Source organism: Heloderma suspectum, chromosome 2 (genome assembly GCF_057233095.1).
Source record: "Heloderma suspectum isolate Gila_16-S chromosome 2, 16-S_ref, whole genome shotgun sequence".
NCBI classification, from domain to species: domain Eukaryota; kingdom Metazoa; phylum Chordata; class Lepidosauria; order Squamata; family Helodermatidae; genus Heloderma; species Heloderma suspectum.
In genome coordinates, this window is record NC_139459.1 from 255233448 (window position 1) to 255252978 (window position 19531).

General features: G+C 44.1%; 1 protein-coding gene across 1 annotated transcript; it reads right to left on the reverse strand.

The window, feature by feature from the left end:
* On the reverse strand, nt 1-4896 carry SOWAHA (sosondowah ankyrin repeat domain family member A). The gene has a single exon (XM_084838822.1). It carries the CDS (start codon nt 4780-4782, stop codon nt 3304-3306), a length of 1479 nt encoding a protein of 492 aa, XP_084694948.1. The 5' UTR covers nt 4783-4896; the 3' UTR covers nt 1-3303.
* Nucleotides 4897-19531: the final 14635 nt, after the last annotated feature.

The window sequence follows — 19531 nt, forward strand, 5'->3', positions numbered from 1 at the left end:
AATAAGAACTGTTGAGTTTATTAATGCAAGGCTGATATCAAAACAACATTCCAAGAGCCACTGACCTTGAAAAGAATTTCAGAGTGGTCACTGTTAAAACTGAAAACATCTAATGGGGATTTAACAAGCAAGCTATTGTAGTTACAAATGCTTATTTGTTCATTTTGTTGTAGCAGAAACACGGATTTAAAAAAGTAAGCATCAGAAGAACATCAATGGCTTGTTAAGGCAGTGCAAGGAAACACCATTCCATAAATAAGGAAACCTAAGTTCTGTTCTCAACCAAACCACTTTTACTTGGTGAAGTGGATCCTGCATGAATCAAACCACCCTTAATCTGTCTTGAGATACATATGCTTAACCTCCAGGGCTTACAAATACAGATACTTATCTGCCTATATGTCATTCAGCTTCCGTAATGCATGGTGACATATACTGAAAACAATTTAAGCACCATTTGGCTTTAAGCATGATTCCAATATTACCAACAAGACTACTTTAAAATATATTTCAGTTTCTAGTTATATACTTCCACTTTGCTAAGACCTGTCTATGTGCTTAACCACCTTGCAAGAGTGTGTGCCTTACTTCTGTGCATTTATATAAGAAGCTACAATGGCAGTGAGAGATTCAACAAGGGAAGCTTTTCCCTATATGAGACGGTAGTAGCAATAGGGGAACCAATTACCTAGGGAGGTAGTGGGCTCTCCCACACTGGAGGCATTCAAGATGAGGCTGGACAGCCATCTGTCAGGGATGCTTTGACTTGGATTCCTGCACTGAGCAGGGGGTTGGACTCGATGCTCTTATAGGCCCCTTCCAACCCTACTATTCTATGATTCTGTGAATTTCTGTTTGTTGTAGAATGGTTAAATACGTTGGAGGTCAATTAATTTTTAAGAGGGGAAAACCTACATGAAGGTTGCAACTCCAGTTACATTTACGATAAGACTTCACGTGTTTTCACGTTTAAGCTGGCTTTTGATTACAAATCCAGCATGCATATTAAACCTACCATGTCCTATTCCTGATTAAAGCATTTACAAAGGGCACAAACAGCACAGGAAAGGTGTAGAAATGGTTTATGTGAAAACATTCTTAGGATTCAGACTGATACACCCTTACTTGGGAGGAAGTCCCGTTAAACCCAGTGGGATGTATTTCCAAATAAACACATGAAGTCTTCATACAGCGCACTGAATAGTCAATTGTATTAAAATCAATGTACCCCAAATAACCATCCATCAATTTGTAAAATGGGACAATAATTACCTATATACAAAAGGTTTTTAGTTCTAGCAAAGCATGATCAAATCTAGATGGACATCATGCTACAAACAAATAACATTTCACAATATGCCACAATGTTTTTTCAAAACTGCCCATGGAGCCACCGAAAATGTATTTGATGTATTTAAAAGCTGCAATACACACTTACCTCCAAGTAAGTCCCAATGAACTCAGTAGGGCTTACTTCTGAGTAGCCATGCAGAAGACTGCACTGATACTTGCTCTTTTATATTACTGAGTAACACATTACTTTTATGCTCCCAGTGACGGACATGTTGTGATGGAACACACAACATGTCCAACCTTGGTTTAAAAAGTCCTCACTGCATACATCAACATATTTCAATGTTTCTGCATGGAACAATTTAAAAGCAATTGCCTAAACTGTTATCTTTCCATTAGTCTATTCCTCATATAAAAATATGTACTCTAAATAGTTTTTTCTCTTTCCTGTCACACTTTAAAACATCACTTTCAGAGAGGACAGAAGGTTGTATTATATTTTGTCAAATTCTCCGCCATTCAGAATTGCACAGTATTTCACAAGTTTGCAAAAAGCATTGTATAGATATTCTCTAATAAAACAAGAAACGACTGAATTGGCCATATACATATAAGATTGAGGTAGAGATGTTAGGGTTTTCTCCTTTTTTAAGGTTGGCTATAACTGGTTCTCTAATTTCATCATGTATTCTGTGTTCTGCACACAGTAAAGTACTTGCTAGATTGCACTGAAAAGAGATTTTTTAAAAATTATAATGTACAGCAAACCTCCCCCTCAATAGCATGCCAATAAAAGCTACGTATCTTTTCAAACATATTTGCAGCTTTAATCTAAAAGCGACATTTTGAATTTCCAGCAAATCAAAGGTTTCCTCTTTAAAAATGAAAATACAGATTTACTACAGTTCCTTAACTCTTCTTTGCTTTTTAACCACAGGAATCACAGATCCCCTGAAAGCTAAGATAGCTATCATAAAAACTATCCAGTGCAAACGTTTACAGAAAGGGTTGTACATATCCAACAGTGAAAAATGGCACAACACTAGGGAAGGGAACCCTTCTTTTATCAAACATATTAATCTGCTCAGCAGAGCTGGCTAGGAAGTTATGAACCCCAGAAAGACTTTTCATTCCTAAACCAGAAGATGATGAAAGAGACTGTAAATCAACCATTTTGTTCTTGAGACCCATGCATGCAGCGAACTAAACTTAGTGCTTTTGTTTCAAGATGAACTGCTTTCTATGTAGTGGCATCTATCAGAAATGGACTCAGTCATTCCAAACCTTTTCTGATGCATGCAGCCCAATTCTATCCATGCTCACTCAGAAGTATGCCCATTGATTTCAACAGGACTTATTCCCAAGTGTCCACAGGATTGCAGCCTTACTCATTCAATTGATTTTAATGGAACTTGCATCCAATTAAGTGAACACTGTCTAAACTAAGCATTTTGGAAGATCCTACATTAAATTTTACTCACTAAAACAAACCAACCTCTCCAAAATCCTGATGACACTTAACAGCAGTTTAGTGAGGCCAACTTTTATCAGTTAAACTTTGGATGCTTCCAGATGAGGCTTTTGTTGTGTAATCACCCTGTCCCATTCATGGAATTTTACAGGGGGCCCAAATAATGTTGTCTTCCATTTGTAACCCTCCTGTGTTTTCCCACCACTTCTTCTATCTCTTTACCAGAATAAAATATGCAAAGGAGGGAAGGTAGATTTTACACAATCCCCTTTGATTAGTAGTGCTAGGAACCCTCCATCTGGAAGCACCCTTTGTTCTCAGCGAAAAGACTATCTATGTGAGGTAAAGGTCATATTCCAGAATGCTGCAACCAACAATAATGTTTACATACAATCTGAGTGATAATCTATTTTTTAATCCTTGGATTAGACCTGCTAAGGAGAAACACATGCAAACACACAAAAGGTAAGTATTTCTGTAAAAGGATGATCAACATATGCCTGTTTCATTCATATTAATTGACTTCAGCGAGGCAGAGACTAGTGACCAAAAAACAATTCTGAAACTGGTCTTCGTTTTGTTGTGGCTTCCTCCTGTTCTTCCTCCACTGCCTCGGACAAGGAAGAATAGGATGAGAAAGTTCCTTTGAGCTTCAGCTTCCTCCGTGGGGCTGTAGCTGCATGAAGAAACTTATTAAGTGAAACAGGTTTCTTTAAGCCTTTGGTCAACTCATAGAAAGCAGTATCATCAGACAAAAGCCCCAGGACTGTGCTGGTGGAACTCAAAATAGAAGCAGCCACCTTTGCGTTCTTCTTGATGGAGGTGTTGCGTCCAGTGATGGCTTGAAGATCAGGGTCACGCAAGAGATGCCTGACTGCAAATGAAGACCCTTCTTTTAAATACTGAAATGGTTTTTTCCCACTGTAGTCTCTCAAGCTAACCTTGGCATTGTAATCCTTGACCAACTGGGCAATGACTTCTTCTTGTCCATGTATGGCAGCGATATGGAGTGGGGTATAACCTCCATAGGACTTGGCATTCACATTGATGTGTGCGCCACCTTTCTCAGCCACCTCAATGACTTTATGCAACATGTCACAGTTTCCAGTTTTAGCTGCCCAATGAAGAACAGTGAACCCGGTCATGAAATCTCTTTTGCTTGCCAGACTCTTGTCACTCAGCAACAGGCCATGAAGCCGCTGGGACCACTGGCCAGCTGTGGCCGTGACCAGCCACTCATGTTCAGCAGCTTCCAGCGGGACTGTGGCTGCACTGTCGGCTTCCTCACCCACCTTTTGAGACTTTGGCACCCTCCTCAGGTGAGGGGAGCTGGACCCTGTCTCATCAACCTGTCTCCTCTTTGTGTGAGGTGAGGCAGACGTGGTGATGGCAGAGAGCCCCACTTGGAGCCAGTCTTTGCCTTCAGGCTGCTCTTGTTCAGGGCTCGGCGCCTCAGGCCCCTGAGCACCGCCGGTGGGAGGCAGCACGCAGCGCACGGGCAACATGCAGGGTTTCTGCGGGGCAGCTTTGGGGCTCAACTTGTCTTGGCCACTAGGGGCTCTGGGCGGCGCCATGTGCTCCCTTTGAAAGAGGCTCTTCAACTGGGACACAGGCATTGCTGCCTGGCTCCCCTCAGCGGCTCCCTGGGCAGGCGGGAGAGGAGGAACCACCTCCCGAGCAGGTGCCGAAGGGGGCGCGCCTTCCTCCTCCTCCTCCTCCTCCTCCGCGCCGCAAGAGCGCTCCCCGGCGGCGGGCGCTGCGCTCCGTTCCGCCCCCGACTCCAGCAGGGTTTTTTTCTTCAGCACCACGAACTTGACGCCGTCCAGCTCCCGCACGACCGCCACGCTGTTGACGAAGCGCTTGAAGCGCTCGCGGAGGGCGGCTCGCTCTTCGGGCTCTCCGCCGGGCGGCTCCAGCAGCGGCTTGAAGCGGCTCACCAGCAGCGAATTGCGCACCTGGCCGCCGTGCTCCCGCAGGAAGCCCAGCACGGCAGCCTGGCTCAGCGCGGACTCAGCCATGCCCGCCGCGGCAGCCAGGTGGGGCAGCGGGGCGCGGCGGGAGTCAGCCAGGACAGCCGGAGGAGTCCCTTCCCCAGTCGGGCGCAGCCACCTGCTGCTGCTGCCGCCGCCGCCTCGGCTGAGGAGGGAGTCTCCGGCGCGCTCCCAGCTGGCGGAGAGAGCGCTGGGGTGGAGTGAAGGAGAAAGGCCACCCACACAGCTGAGGTGTCTGGGATTTGTAGTCGAGGGCGCACCTGAGTTTTAACCCGGCCAGCGCTTCTCCCAAGCGTTGGCGTGGCTTCCAGGCACCGCCGCGGGCGCTCCCCGCCCCCCTGTCCCAAATGGTTCCACCCAGAAAGCGCGCGCCTTCCGCTCCATCCCACGGGATAAGATGAAGGCAAGAAGCGCCCCCCTTCTTTAATAAGAAATGAAACATTCCTGCACTCTCTTTAATTTCTGCTGGCAGCTACAGGCTGCGCTGTTTCCAGTCCGCATGGGCAGCCCAAGCCAGGTTGAGCGATTGCGTCGCCACGCCGAGCGACATCGACTTCTTATTAATCTGGCGTGGGATCCAGTGTGGCAGACATTAGGACAGAGGTGGGGAACCTCGGGCCTGGCATCCGAAGCCTGCCCTGCGGGGTTTCCCAGATGGCCGCGCCCCCTTCCCCTGCCCCCTTTCTCCCAAGCACCGATTATTTGGTGGCTTTCTAGGTTCTGTGCAGGCCGCTCCCCCTGCCTTCTAAAATGTTGAAATACCTCTCCTAAGGCGTAGTTATTGGCCATAAGAGCTTTAACCTAAAATATGCTGGTATTTTCTGGCCCCATCCTTTCTGTCTTTGGCCCCGCCCCTGTTACATTTGGCCCCACCCACCTTTGGAATATGGCCCCTGGGAAATTCTCCAAGATTGAATTCGGGCCTTGGGCTGAAAGGGAGTTCCCCAACCTGTATTAGGGGCTAGGGCAAATCTGGCTGATTTGCATTTGTAGCTTATTTAAAGTATCTTCAGAGGGGCTCTTCTGACCTCTTCCATGTTGAAACCTTCAATGACATGTTACATTGTTTGGAAACAAACAAAACAGAACAGAATGCGTCTGGTAGAGCAAAAAGGGCAGAGGGAGGACATGAATGTGTGAGTAATAATACATCAGAAAGCAAAGGTAGCCCTTAGCCATAAGAAAAATCCCAAAATCCATATTAATGTAGAACCTTTGTTGTAGGTCTAATAAAGGTATTACAATAATATGAATGTTATAAGTATACAGACCATCCACCACCACCCCAGTTATTATAAATGATAAACAAATTATATTTGTTTATAATTTGCCCTTCTCTAAAACATAGTGTCAAGGTGATTTACAAGCTAATTAAACAAAACATATAGCTATTAAACACACATATGCAGAGAGAGAGAGAGACCTAACCGAAGAGATTATAAAACAGCACAGTTTTAAAGTCTCATCATCAGACTATACCAAATGGCTTTCCAAAGAGGAAAATCTTTGTTCTCTCAAAAGAAAACCAAAGATTGGGTCTAACAAGCCTCCTGGGGACGGGAGTGCCATGACAGAAAGAGCTCTTCCTCTTGTAGTTCTCCAGCCTATGCTCCAAAGGTGGAGGCACATGGAGCCTGAATTCACGAGAAGAGCCACGGGTTTGAGGGGATTCATTCTGGACTAGATGCTCCTGGAAATGGTCAAGACCCAGACCACTGAGATCTGTAAAGTTCATTACCAGCACCTTGGAATAAGCTCAGAAATGGGCCAACAACCATTAAGATGTTTCAGAAGGTGAAGAAATTTGCTACAGTTTGACTACTCCCGGACAGCAATTGGGCTGGGCTGCCTGCTGCATTCTGTACCAGTTGGATGTTTCTGGACTGTTTTCAACTAGAGCACCACGTAGACAGCATTGCAGTAATCCAAACGAGAGCGGCTAGCTAGGCATGAATGACAGCAGCTGGATCCCTCTTGGTTATTATTCAGGGCAAAATGCATTCATATTTTGTAGGTGCATTCCCCCCAGTAAAGTTCACAAGTTAAGAGTTGAATGCATCTGTCCTAGGGATTTTTGTACCCAATCTGGGTCTGCCATCCCTTGATGAGGCCAGAGCACTACATCCTTACACACATGGGCCACCGGCACAGGCAGCCCTCTCCACAATTAGTCAAAGGATGTCTGCCTGCCTTTCAGCTGTTTCCTCCACCACAATATTTTATTTCTAACATGAGAAGCTGCCTGGAATCCACACCCTTCTTCCTTCCCGGTGCCATCTTGTGAGGGCTGGTTTTGGTCACTCACTTGAGAAGGAAAGGCACTCTGCATCTGCTCTTGGTTAATTTTAACATCATCGTCATCACCATCATCTAACACATTTCTATGATTGAGCAGCATTTAAAATAGGTGCAGGGGGCACAGCCCTGGCAAGCTCTTTTGAAAATATGAAGCTGCCTTACCAGGCGCTAGACCAGTAGTCCATCTAGCCAAGTATGCCTGGTAGTGGCTCCCTAAAGTCTCCAGCAGTGATCTTTCCTGAGGCTGAGACTGAACCTGAGATCTTCTGCAGGCAATGCCATTATTCAACCCCCAAGCCATAGCTGCTTCCCCCCCAGCCCTGCTTGAACTAGCTCCGCCCATTGCACATGAAATCATCCAAAGATTAAGACCTTAGTTTGTGAGGTGGTTTTTGATAAAAGGAAACATAAATTCTTGTGTTGATCTTGTCAAGATGCATGGAAGTGGGCTCTGTTACTCAGACGGAGGGGTGGGAAAGAGAGTATGGGGGAGGGCGGAAAAGTGGTTTGAAAGCCTGCTGGGACAACATATGAAATGGAATGGGGATGCCAAGGTGTTCAAATCATAGTCGTTTCGTAGCACTCCTGACCAGTTGCACATATCTGACCTACTCAGTTTACAGCAGACTCCTTGAGGAAAAACTGGCTGTTCCTTTTATTAATGGAAAACTGTTGTGGCCCTTGACTTCAGTGAGAGAATAGTCATAGCATATCTGGCTTGGGTCTCCTTCTGCCCAGTTTACTTGCCTTGCTAGTCCCTTCTATATAACTTCCACTGATCCCCTCCCTTGGCAGTTTCTCCCTCCCTAGGATCATCATATCCAAGGGTGGACAACTTGTGGCTCTCCAGATGTTTTGGGCTACAACTCCCATCAGTCCTAGCCAGCATAGCCAATGATGAGGGATCATGGGAGTTTTAGGCCAACACATTTGGAAGGCCACACGTTGCCCTGTCATACACAAATGTGGCTCCTATTATGGAGGGATTAGATCCAGATTTACTCAGTGGAGACCCACAAGACTAATTTAAGCTCAGTTGATTTCAATGGATCTACTCTGTAAATCTGGATCAACCCAATGAAGACAATCAAGTGGTTGCTTATTAAATGTTTACTTACTGTGGTGGGTATAAAACCATGTGGGAAGCTGGACTTGTCTAGCATTTAATCAGGTACTGAAGATAAAATGTTACCTAAACCTAATCAGCAACCTGCAAAAGCCTGAGCATGCTAAAATCATCCTTGCCAGATGGACAGATGTCACAAATGACTATGTGCCATGTGTTTGCAGGCTGCCTGCCGTGGTCAATTACGACATAAGTGGTCTGCATTCACCCTTCTTCAGGAGCTTTACAGAATTAAGACACTTTCTAAGACATCCTCCATCTCAGTAATATAGTATAGTCTGCCCACTGTGCTCTTCCACTTACAGAACCCAAATTTCAGTAGCTGCAGTAGGGTGCGGCAGAGAATTAAGAGGCTAGACAACAGCATTAACATGTGTACTTGCCAAATTAACTTCTAAAGATAACAGAGCAAAGAATATTTATGGCAAGGTTGTCTGGGCTAATAAAATATTGCTTGACTTATTTCTGCCACAATTTCCTTAAGTAATAAATAATTTCTGCCCCCAGTTATCAGACTTAAGCCACAGCTTTCAACTCAATTATTGAGGTTTGTACATTGAAGTCCTTATTGTTCTCAAGAAGCTCTCATTCAGTTGTGTCTGACTAAGCTGCAGTTTTTGTGACACATAGATTTCCATTGTGTTATTAATTTGTAGTAAAATCTATAGCCTGCTTAGATCTATAGTGCAAAGTAACAAGTAATGCCCTTGTATCATATGTGGCACCTGTCCTCTGCTTTGGAACCTTTGTAGCAGCAGGGTGCTTTCTCCCCCCTGCCCCCATTGAGAATTACGCAGCAAATTCATGTCCGTGACAAGGTTGAGATAGGACAGGACATGGAAAATGCTGGGCTCCTCTCTGGTACCTTTGCATGACATCTTGATGGGTCTACCAGAGTCTGAAACCAGTACTACACTTCTCTGGCCTTTTGCAACAGTAAGGATGGGCATGTGAAGTCTGATGGTGGCACTAGATGTCTTTGCCTGCCCTACCCAGATGGAATCTGGATTTTATAGTGTTAATTTATGAATTTATTTAATTTATATAACAATTTTCTGCAACAAATAGTGCTCAGGGTGGCTAATAAAAATAAAATACATCATTGTAATTAAAACATAAAAACAAATAAATTAAAATACATCAGTTAAAAACACAAATATTGTCATGGCTCAGCTGATGGGACTGTTCTCTAGGATCATTGTAACATATGCATGTGTTAGTGTATGTGTTTTCATTGTTAAATGTGACCCAGGTAAGATAGGAATTTAGGGATTGTGGAAGGAACATCTGATCAGTAAGGGGGCTTGTGTATAGAATTTTAGAAGGAGTAGAGTAGGTAGGGAAGTTAGGACCAAGCATTAATGAATAATAATAATATATAGCTCTTCATGTTACAAATAAAACTTTTATGTGTATTTTGTTTTAATACAGACTCCCAGGTGTTGATTGAATTGTTATGCTACCATTATTAAATCTCTTTCCTTGTTACTTCTCCTGTAGAGGGTTGAGAGAACCAATTGAGCATATTTCTGCTGTGGCACCCTGGCTATGGAATGCGCTCCCTAGAGAGGTTCGCCTGGGACCTACGTTGTACTCCTTCCAGTGCCAGGTGAAGACCTTTTTATTCTCCCAGTATTTAGCATTTTAGCTTCCTAATCTTTTAGCTCTGGTGTTTTAAATCTGTATTTTAAATCTTGGCATTACTGCTAGGTTTTATTCTGGTTGTACTGTTATATTGTGGTTTTAAGCCTTCATATTTTATATTGTTTTATGCTGCACTCTGTGGTTTTAATTTTTGTGAACTGCCTGGAGAGCTTCAACTCTGGGTGGTATAGAGATAGATAGATAGATAGATAGATAGATAGATAGATAGATAGATGTTCTCTGGAACTCAGAAAATGTGAAATATCCTTATTAGCAAACTAGCAAAAAGTGGGCTACATGAAACAACTACCAGGTGGATCCACAGTTGGCTACAGAATTTGACTCAAAGAGTGCTTATCAGTGGGATCGTCTCAAACTGGGGAGAGGTAACAAGCAGGGTACTATAGGCCTCAGTCCTGGGCCCACTGCTCTTCAACATTTGTGTTAATGACTTGGATGAGGAGGTGCAGGGAATGCTTATAAGACTTGCAGATGACACAAAATTGGGCGGGATAGCTAATACCCTGGAAGAAAAAAACAAAATTCAAAGTGATCTTGATAGGCTGGAGCTCTGGGCAGAAAACAACAGAATGAAATTCAATAGGGATAAATGCCAAGTTCTGCACCTAGGAAAAGGAAACCAAATGCACAGTTACAAGATGGGGGATACTTGGCTAAACATTCTACAAGCAAGAAGGATCTTGGAATTGTTGTAGATCACAAGCTGAATATGAGCCCACAATATGATGCGGCTGCAAAAAAGGCCAATGTTATTTTGGGCTGCATTAATAGAAGTACGACAAGGCTGCATATTGTCACCCTGCTTATTTAACTTATATGCAGAGTACATCATGAGAAACGGCGGGTTGGATGAATCACCGGTCGGAATTAAGATTGCCGGGAGAATTATCAACAACCTCAGATACGCAGATGATACCACCCTAATGGGAGAAAGTGAAGAGGATCTAAAGAGCCTCTTGTAGAGGGGGAAAGTGGAGAGTGCAAAAGCTGGTTTGAAACTCAACATTACAAAAACGAAGATCATGGCATCTGGCCCCATCACTTCCTGGCATATAGAAGGGGAAGAAATGGAAGCAGTGACAGATTGTATTTTCTTGGGCTCCAAGATCACCGCAGACAGTGACTGTAGCCATGAAATTAAAAGACGCTTGCTCCTTGGGAGGAAAGCTATGGCAAACCTAGACAGCATAGTGAGAAACAGAGACATCACCTTGCTGACAAAGGTCCGTCTAATCAAAGCTATGGTTTTCCCAGTAGTAATGTATGGCTGTGAGAGCTGGACTATAAGGAAGGCTGAGTGCCGAAGAATTGATGCTTTTGAACTGTGGTGCTGGAGAAGACTCTTACGAGTCCCCTGGACTGCAAGGAGGTCAAATCAATCCATCCTAAAGGAAATCAACCCTGAGTGCTCATTGGAAGGACAGATACTGAAGCTGAAGCTCAAATATTTCAGCCACCTAATGCGAAGAGAAAACTCACTGGAAAAGACCCTGATGCTGGGAAAGATCGAAGGCAAAAGGAGAAGGGGACGGCAGAGGATGAGATGGCTAGATAGCATCACCGATGCAATGAATATGGACTTGAGCACGCTCCAAGAGAGACTGCAGGACAGGAAGGCCTGGTGTGCTATGGTCTGTGGGGTCACAAAGAGTCGGACATGACTTAACGACTGAACAACAACAACAATAGAAGTATGGCTTCCAAATCCCGTAAAGCACTAAAGTTCCCCTCTACTCAGTACTGGTTAGGCCTCATCTTGAGTACAGTGTCCAGTTCTGGGCACCACACTTTAAGAAGGATGCAGACAAACTGGAGAGGGTTCAGAGGAGGGCAACGAAGATGATCAGGGGACTGGAAACAAACCCTATGAGGAGAGACTGAAAGAAATGGGCATGTTTAGCCTTGACAAGAGAAGACTGAGCAGAGATATGTTAGTGCTCTTCAAGTACTTGAAAGGTTGTCACAGAGAGGAAGCCCAGGATCTCTTCTCGGATCCCAGAGTGCAGGACATGGAATAATGGGCTCAGGTTACAGGAAGCCAGATTCCAGCTGAACATCAGGAAAAACTTAGAATCATAAAATCATAATAGTAGGGTTGGAAGGGGCCTACAAGGCCATCGAGTCCAACCCCCTGCTCAATGCAGGAATCCAAGTCAGAGCATCCCTGACAGATGGCTGTCCAGCCTCGTCTTGAATGCCTCCAGTGTGGGAGAGCCCACCACTTCCCTAGGTAATTGGTTCCATTGTCGTATTGCTCTAACAGTCAGGAAGTTTTTCCTGATGTTCAGCCGGAATCTGGCTTCCTGTAACATGAGCCCATTATTCCGTGTCCTGTACTGTGGGATGATTGAGAAGAGATCCTGGCCTTCCTCTCCTTGACAACCTTTCAAGTACTTGAAGAGCGCCATCCTATCTCCCCTCAGTCTTCTCTTCTCAAGGCTAAACATGCCCAGTTCTTTCAGTCTCTCTTCATAGGGCTTTGTCGCACTCTTTGAGTCCAATTCTGTAGCCAACTGTGGATCCACCGGATCATTGCTTCATCTAGCCCACTTTGAGCTAGTTTGCTCATCAGGATATCATGGGGCACTTTGTTGAAAGCTTTGCTGAAGTCGAGGTATATTATGTCTACAGCATTCCCACGGTCCACAAGGTAGGTGACTTGATCAAAAAATGAGATCAGATTCATCTGGCAGGACTTGTTCTTGACAAATCCATGTTGGCTTCGAGTAATCACGGCATTGTTGTCAAGGTGCTTCCAGATGGATTGCTTTATCATCTACTGCAGAATTTTCCCAGGAATTGATGTCAGACTGACTGGTCTGTAGTTCCCAGGTTCCTCCTTTTTACTCTTTTTGAAGATAGGGACCACATTAGCCCTCCTCCAGTCATCTGGCACTTCACCCATCCTCCATGATTTCTCAGAGAGAATAGACAGCGGTTCTGAGAGTTCTTCTGCCAGTTCCTTTATGACTCTAGGATGCAGTTCATCTGGCCCTGGAGATTTGAACTCATTCAAAGTAATGAGGTGTTCCTTGACCATATGCCTATCGATCTCAAGCTGCAATCCTGCCCCTTCAGCCTGTACTTCGCTTTTGCCAGGGGGGTCATAGACCCTCTTTTGGGAGAAGACGGACCCAAAGTAGGAATTGAGCACCTCTGCCTTTTCTTTGTCATCTGTATTCATTTTGCCATCCTTATTTAATAGCTGAACCACCATTTCTTTCCTCTGCCTTTTACTATGCACGTAGCTGAAGAAAGCCTTTTTGTTGCTTTTAGCATCCCTCGCTAACCTCAGCTTGTTCTCAGCTTTAGCCTTCCTGACGCCATCCCTGCAATTCTGTGCTACCTGCCTGTACTCTTCCATTGTTACTTGGCCTTCTTTCCACTTCCTATGTGAGTCCTTTTTTGTTTTCAGGTCATCTCTAAGCTTTTTGTGAAGCCACCTTTTCTTCTTGTTGGAATTGTTTGTAATTGCGCCTTGAGAATTTCCTTTTTTAAAAGCTCCCACCCATCTTCGACTCCTTTTCTCATTAGCTTTGCTTGCCATGGGACCTTACTGATCATTGTTCTGAGTTTATTAAAATCAGCTTTCCTAAAATCCAGGGTACAGTTTGACCACACTCGGCTTTTACTTCCCTTAGAATCAAGAACTCAAGTACAACATGGTCGCTTTCCCCCAGAGTTCCTGTAACTGCTACTTTATCTGCTAAGTCATCTCTGTTGGTGAGGATCAAGTCAAGGGTAGCCGATCCTCTAGTTCCTTCCTCTACTTTCTGTAGGAGGAAGTTATCCGCCACACAAGTCAGGAATTTCCTGGAGGGGCCATGTTTTGCAGAATTTGTCTCCCAACAAATATCGGGGAAATTGAAGTCCCCCATTACTACTACATCATGCTTCCTTAAAACATTGCCTATTTGCTTTTCAAAAGTTTCATCCTCTTCTTCTCCTTGATTGGTTGGCCGGTAGTAGACTCCGACCATCAGGTTCCTTTTATTCTTTGCTTCATTTATTTTGATCCAGATGCTCTCGATGGGGCTACCAAGCTCATCCTCCTGTATTTCTGTGCAGAGATATGTATTTTTCACATACAGTGCAACCCCACCTCCCTTTCTGTTCCTCCTGTCCTTTTTGAACAAGTTATATCCTTCAATTGCTGTATTCTAGTCATGAGAGTCATCCCACCAAGTCTCAGTTATACCTATCAAGTCATAATTTCCCTCTTGTATTAAGAGTTCAGGTTCGTTCTGTTTGTTTCCCATACTCTGGGCATTAGTATTTAGACATCGAAGACCATGTGCTTCATAGTCTAGCTTCCTTCCTACATGTTTGTGAAGACTATTATTGGGCGCTATTAGAGCTGTTCCCTCCGTTGTAGTGCATATGCCTACGTCCATTGTTACCCCCAACTTTACATCTCCCTTCCCCGTAGGATTCAGTTTAAAGCCCTCCTGATGAAGTTCTTCATGCTGTGGCCAAACGCATTCTTCCCATCCTTTGTGAGGTGCAACCTGTCCCTTGCCAACAGCCCATCTTCCAGGAAGTATAACCCATGGTCCCAGAATCCAAATCTCTCTCGTCGGCACCACCTTCGTAGCCAGTCATTCACATGGAGTATTTTTCGGTCCCTTTCTATCCCTCTTCTAACTACTGGAAGTATGGATGAGAAAACTATCTGGGCCCCAAAATTCTTGAGTTTCCTTCCCAAAGCTTCAAAGTCTGATGTGATTTCTTCGTAGCTCCGCTTGGCAGTATCATTTGTTCCCAGTATTTCCTGACCTTTAGAGCAATACGACAATTGAACCAATTACCTAGGGAGGTAGTGGGCTCTCCCATACTGGAGGCATTCATGATGAAGCTGGACAGCCATCTGCCAGGGATTCTTTGACTTGGATTCCTGCATTGAGCAGGGAGTTGGACTCGATGGTCTTATAGGCCCCTTCCAACACTACTATTCCATGATTCTATGAAAGGGCTGAAGCTTAGGTGTCAGTGGGAACAACTGATCCAGGTGAAAGCAGGTGTTTCCTGAGAAGTTTGTTTCTCAGTTTCAGAGGTGGAGGCTGGGGAAAGGCGGAATCCAGGCAGGAATGCTAGAATCATGTTTAAATTTAACATTTTGAAAGGAGCATTGGTAGTTTGGATGTATCCAAAATAAACTGGGATATTCAAATATTTTTATATAAATCAGGGATGGGGAACCTGTGGCCCATAGGCTGGATTTAGCCCATTTGGCCTGCAGAGGCCTTAGGGGAAGCCATGCCCACTCCCTGAGGCCCCGCCCTCTTTGAAGAGGGAGGGGAGGGGAGAGCCACTGTGCTGCAGCCTCGGTTTCCTTCCTCCCATGCCTTCCTCAACTGGAAAATGTTAACGAGTGAAGCTGACTCAGTACTCAGCTGGTGTCTTGAGGAGCAGGATGAGCTTGCTTTGTTTCTCCCTCACCTTCCCCAGTTCTTCAGTCTGATCTTCACCGAGTGCAGTTAGTTCCCAAAAGAGTGACTGGCTAATTGCAGGATCTGCCTGAAAACGTTTTTCCAATAGCGCTCTTATCCAAGTGTGTGTGTTTTTTTTTGTTTGTTTTTTTAAGAGTTAACAGATGAATAAACCAATCTATAAATCACATTTAAATATTGCAAAACCTCAGTAAAGGCGCCGTTTTGGAAGATCCTGAAGGAAGCAGATAGTTGACTATGGACTGTGTACTGGGTCAGCAGCACTACAGCACTGGCAGCAAATGCTGTTGCCGGTTGTGGCTTAGCAGCGGTGTGGGAAGCTCTCAGAAGGCTCAGAAACAGGATTTGTTACAGGGCTCAAGTTGGCACAACCTGTATCCTGAATACCTTTAGAGTCAGCTGTATAGTCCACCCTCTGCACCATCACACATATGCACACCTACAGAAATGGGGTGTCAGTTTCATCCATAGATCCGCTTTTGGGGCAAACAATATTTTCTACATTCTTTCCTTAACTTCTCTCCTCATGGCTTGGTGTGACTAACTGCTTTATCAACCCCATTCTCTCTCCCTATCTACCTATCAACAAACTTTAACGGAATAAAAGAAAAACAGTGGATTCTTTTGACTACACCTATTGCCAAGTCTGTCTGTAAACTGTTCTGACATAAAAAACAAAGATAGCCGTGCTGGTCTGTGAGGGGAGAAAAAATCCAAAATCCACATTTGGGCAATACCTTCATGAGGGCCAAACAAAATGCCACAAAAGACTGTGAAATCTTCTGACTTCCCCAGAACTCTTTGTAAGGCTAGATGGTGCAAAAACTGGGGGGTGAAGGAGACAAAGAAGGACAAAAATTAAGGCAGATGTTGTGGCCACGAGGCCTGCAGTTTAGACTTGGTCTCAAAATGGAGATTGCAGCCTGAATTAATGTGTTGCAGGTATCAAATTATGCCTAGCATTCTGGGACAAAGAAGCAATGAATCATTTCTGAAAATATAAAGGAATCAGAATAATTTCTGATTCTCATTCTCTTAATGCAGTATAATCCTTAAGGGTGCAATCCCATGTATGTTTAGACAGAAAAAAGTCCTACAACTTGAAGTGCTCCAAGTTACTTATAGCTCTTTCAGGTTTGCCTCCTTATTGTGTAAGTTTGTTGCCCTGCCTTTCACATTGTTTACACACAACAGCCCACACCCCTTGCCGAGACTACCTGTTGTTGTGGGTGGGAATTTTGTGGAAGTGACCTTTCTTCTAGAAACACCTCTGCATACAGAGGTTCTGTGCTGATATATATACTCTGTAAAAAAAAAACCTACTCATAAGCCTTCCTAGTAGCAGTAGTTGGGTGTCTTACCGCCTTTGCTTGTTGGAATCATTTGACTTCATTATGGGCTCCTTCACACGGAGCTTTTATTCTGCTATTGAGATTGCTCACTCATGGAAGTTTGCAGGTCCTTTTCATGACTTCATCAACCTCCAAGGCACATCCAGAGGTATTTCCTGGTTATTCCATCTCAAAAAGATCCAGCACTAATGAACTATCTTTCAAAGCTGGAATGTTACATGAGTAAAACAGCCACTAGATGGCACTGTTTCATTGAATTCTATGGAACCTTGAAAATTAAAAGCTTCCCTTCTCAGCAATCACATAGTCACCATCTGGGAGCTGCTGTAAACGCGGAAAGGCTCCACAACGGGAGGACTGCGGATTTTTCTTTAATGTAAAGGCAGCCTATTTCTTCTGTATCCTTTTGGCTCTTGAACATGTTGGGTTTTTTTTCACATTTTCTGTGAAGGAAGTAGGACTGAATAACGGAGGGTCGGTCAGTCTTTTGCCCCCAAGGGCCACATACCATCACATGCCAACAGTGGACATGGTTGGAGCTGGTGGTCAGTGGGGCCTGGTCTCTCTCTCTCTGTCCCTCTCTCTTAACATGCATGTGTGAGAGCGTGCGCGCACACACACACACAGTCCCCAGGTATTGGCATGCCACAGGGGGAATGGCCAGGGCCTGCATGCATCCCTTGGGCCACATATGGAATAATGGAAAACGTTCTCAAAGTTCTCTCCCCACCCCTGCTCATCCACTCTTTTCTTCTTTAATAAAAGCATCTGAAGAGTTTTGGGGCATAGAATATATGCATATAAATAGAATCGCTTGATTATTTAAAACCCCCTCTGTAGATCTAGCAGTGCTAAAATGAGAGATAATGGTGCTGGTTACATCAACTAGGGGGGCAGTGAAAGGCAGTCTGTACATGTTCAGAGGCACTGTTCATTTATTTACATATTTCAAAGTTGAATTAAAGCACTATATACATATCCTGGGGCTAAGACTTGGTGAACCCTGTCTCAGATGAAATCTTGTGATCTAAGTAAACTTCCCATCATTGTTGTAGAATCTTAGAATCATGGAGTTGGAAGGGGCCACAGGCAACACCTTTAAAAGATGATTTAAAAGATGGATTTTTTGGAAAACCATTCTGAGGACAGGACAGACAAATTTTGCTCATCTCTGTTTTCTTCTCATGAAGGAAATCTTGTGACGAAACTTACTTATTGCTTCCTTGTCCTTCTTTCCACAGAAATGACTCCCTTCATAGAATCATAGAGCTGGAAAGGGCCTTTTAGGCCATCAAGTCCAACTCACTGCTCAGTTCGGGGATCCAGTTTAAAGCATCCCTGACAGATGGCTGTCCAGTCTCCCCTTGAATACCTTCAGCAATGGAGAGCTGACCAGCTCCCTAGGCAATTGGTTCCATTGTCTGACTGCTCTGACTGTTAGGAAGTTTTTCCTGATGTTCAGCAAAATATGCCCTTTTGTAACTTAAGCCTGTTATTTCATGTCCAACAGTCTGGGATGATAGAGAACAGGCCAGTTCCTTCCATCTTTCCTCACAGAGCTTAGTTTTTAGTCCCCTGATCATCTTTGTTGCTCTTCTCTAAACTCATTTAAATTTATCTGAATCCTTAAAGTGTGGTGGCCAGAACTGGACACACTATTTGAGGTGAGGTCTGACTACCGCAGAGTAGAGTGGAACTATTACTTCCTGTGTTTTTGAAACTATACTTGTATTGATGCAACCTAAAATTGCATTTGCCTTTTTTGCAGCCACATCACATTGCTGACTCATATTCAGCTTGTGATCAATTACAACTCCCAGATCCTTTTCACATGTCCTATTGCTAAGCCAGATATCCCCCACTTTATACCTGTGCATCTGATCCTGTTTTTTAAATGGAGAACTTTGCTCTGTTAAATTTCATTCTGTTAGTTTCTGCCCAGTTTTCTAACCTGTCAAGATAATTTTGAATTTTGTTTCTGTCTTCTATGGTACTGGCTATCCTATCTAATTTTGTGCCATCTGCAAACTTGATAAGCATTTTCCCCACCTCTTCCTCCAAGTCATTAATAAAAATGTTGATGAGGGCAGGACCCAGGACCGAACCCTGAGGCACCCCAACCAATACCTCCCTTCAGTTTGATGGGGAGCCATGGACAAACATTCTTTGAGTACTGTTCTCCAGCCAGCTGTGGATCCACCTACTGGTAATGCCATCCAGCCCACACTTAACTAGCTTGCCAATCAGAATATCATGGGGCACTTTTATCAGATACCTTGCTGAAATCAAGCTATAATATATCCACAGCATTTCCATGATCTTCTAAGGAAGTTATCTGATTGAAAAATAAAACAAATGACAAATCCATGCTGGCTTCCAGTGACCACTGCATGAGTGCCAAGGTGCCTACAGATCGAGTGTTTTATAATCCTCTCTAGAATCATCCCAGGTGTTGATGTCAGAATGACCGGTCTACAATTCTCCAGATCTTCTGTTTTGCCCTTTGTGAAGACAAGGAAGACATTTCCCCTCCTCCAGTCCTTGATACTTCACCTGTTTTCTAGGATTTCTCAAAAATGATAAAAAGAGGTTCCGAGAGTCAATCTGCTAGCTCCTTCAACACCCTAGGATGCAGTTCATCTCGACCTGCATCCTAGGAACTTGAACTCATTTCAGATGCTTAGATATTCCCTGGCCATGTATCTGTCAATCTCAACCTGTACTCCTACTCCTTCAGCCCATCATTACACCTGATGATTCACTTTAAGGATTCAGATAAATTTAAATGAGTTTAGAGAAGAGCAACAAAGATGATCAGGGGACTAAAAACTAAGCTCTGTGAGGAAAGATGGAAGGAACTGGCCTGTTCTCTATCATCCCAGGGC

What these genes read in the sequence shown, in the direction of transcription:
- SOWAHA (XM_084838822.1), bottom strand. Translation starts at nt 4,782, where the DNA reads ATGGCTGAGTCCGCGCTGAGCCAGGCTGCCGTGCTGGGCTTCCTGCGG.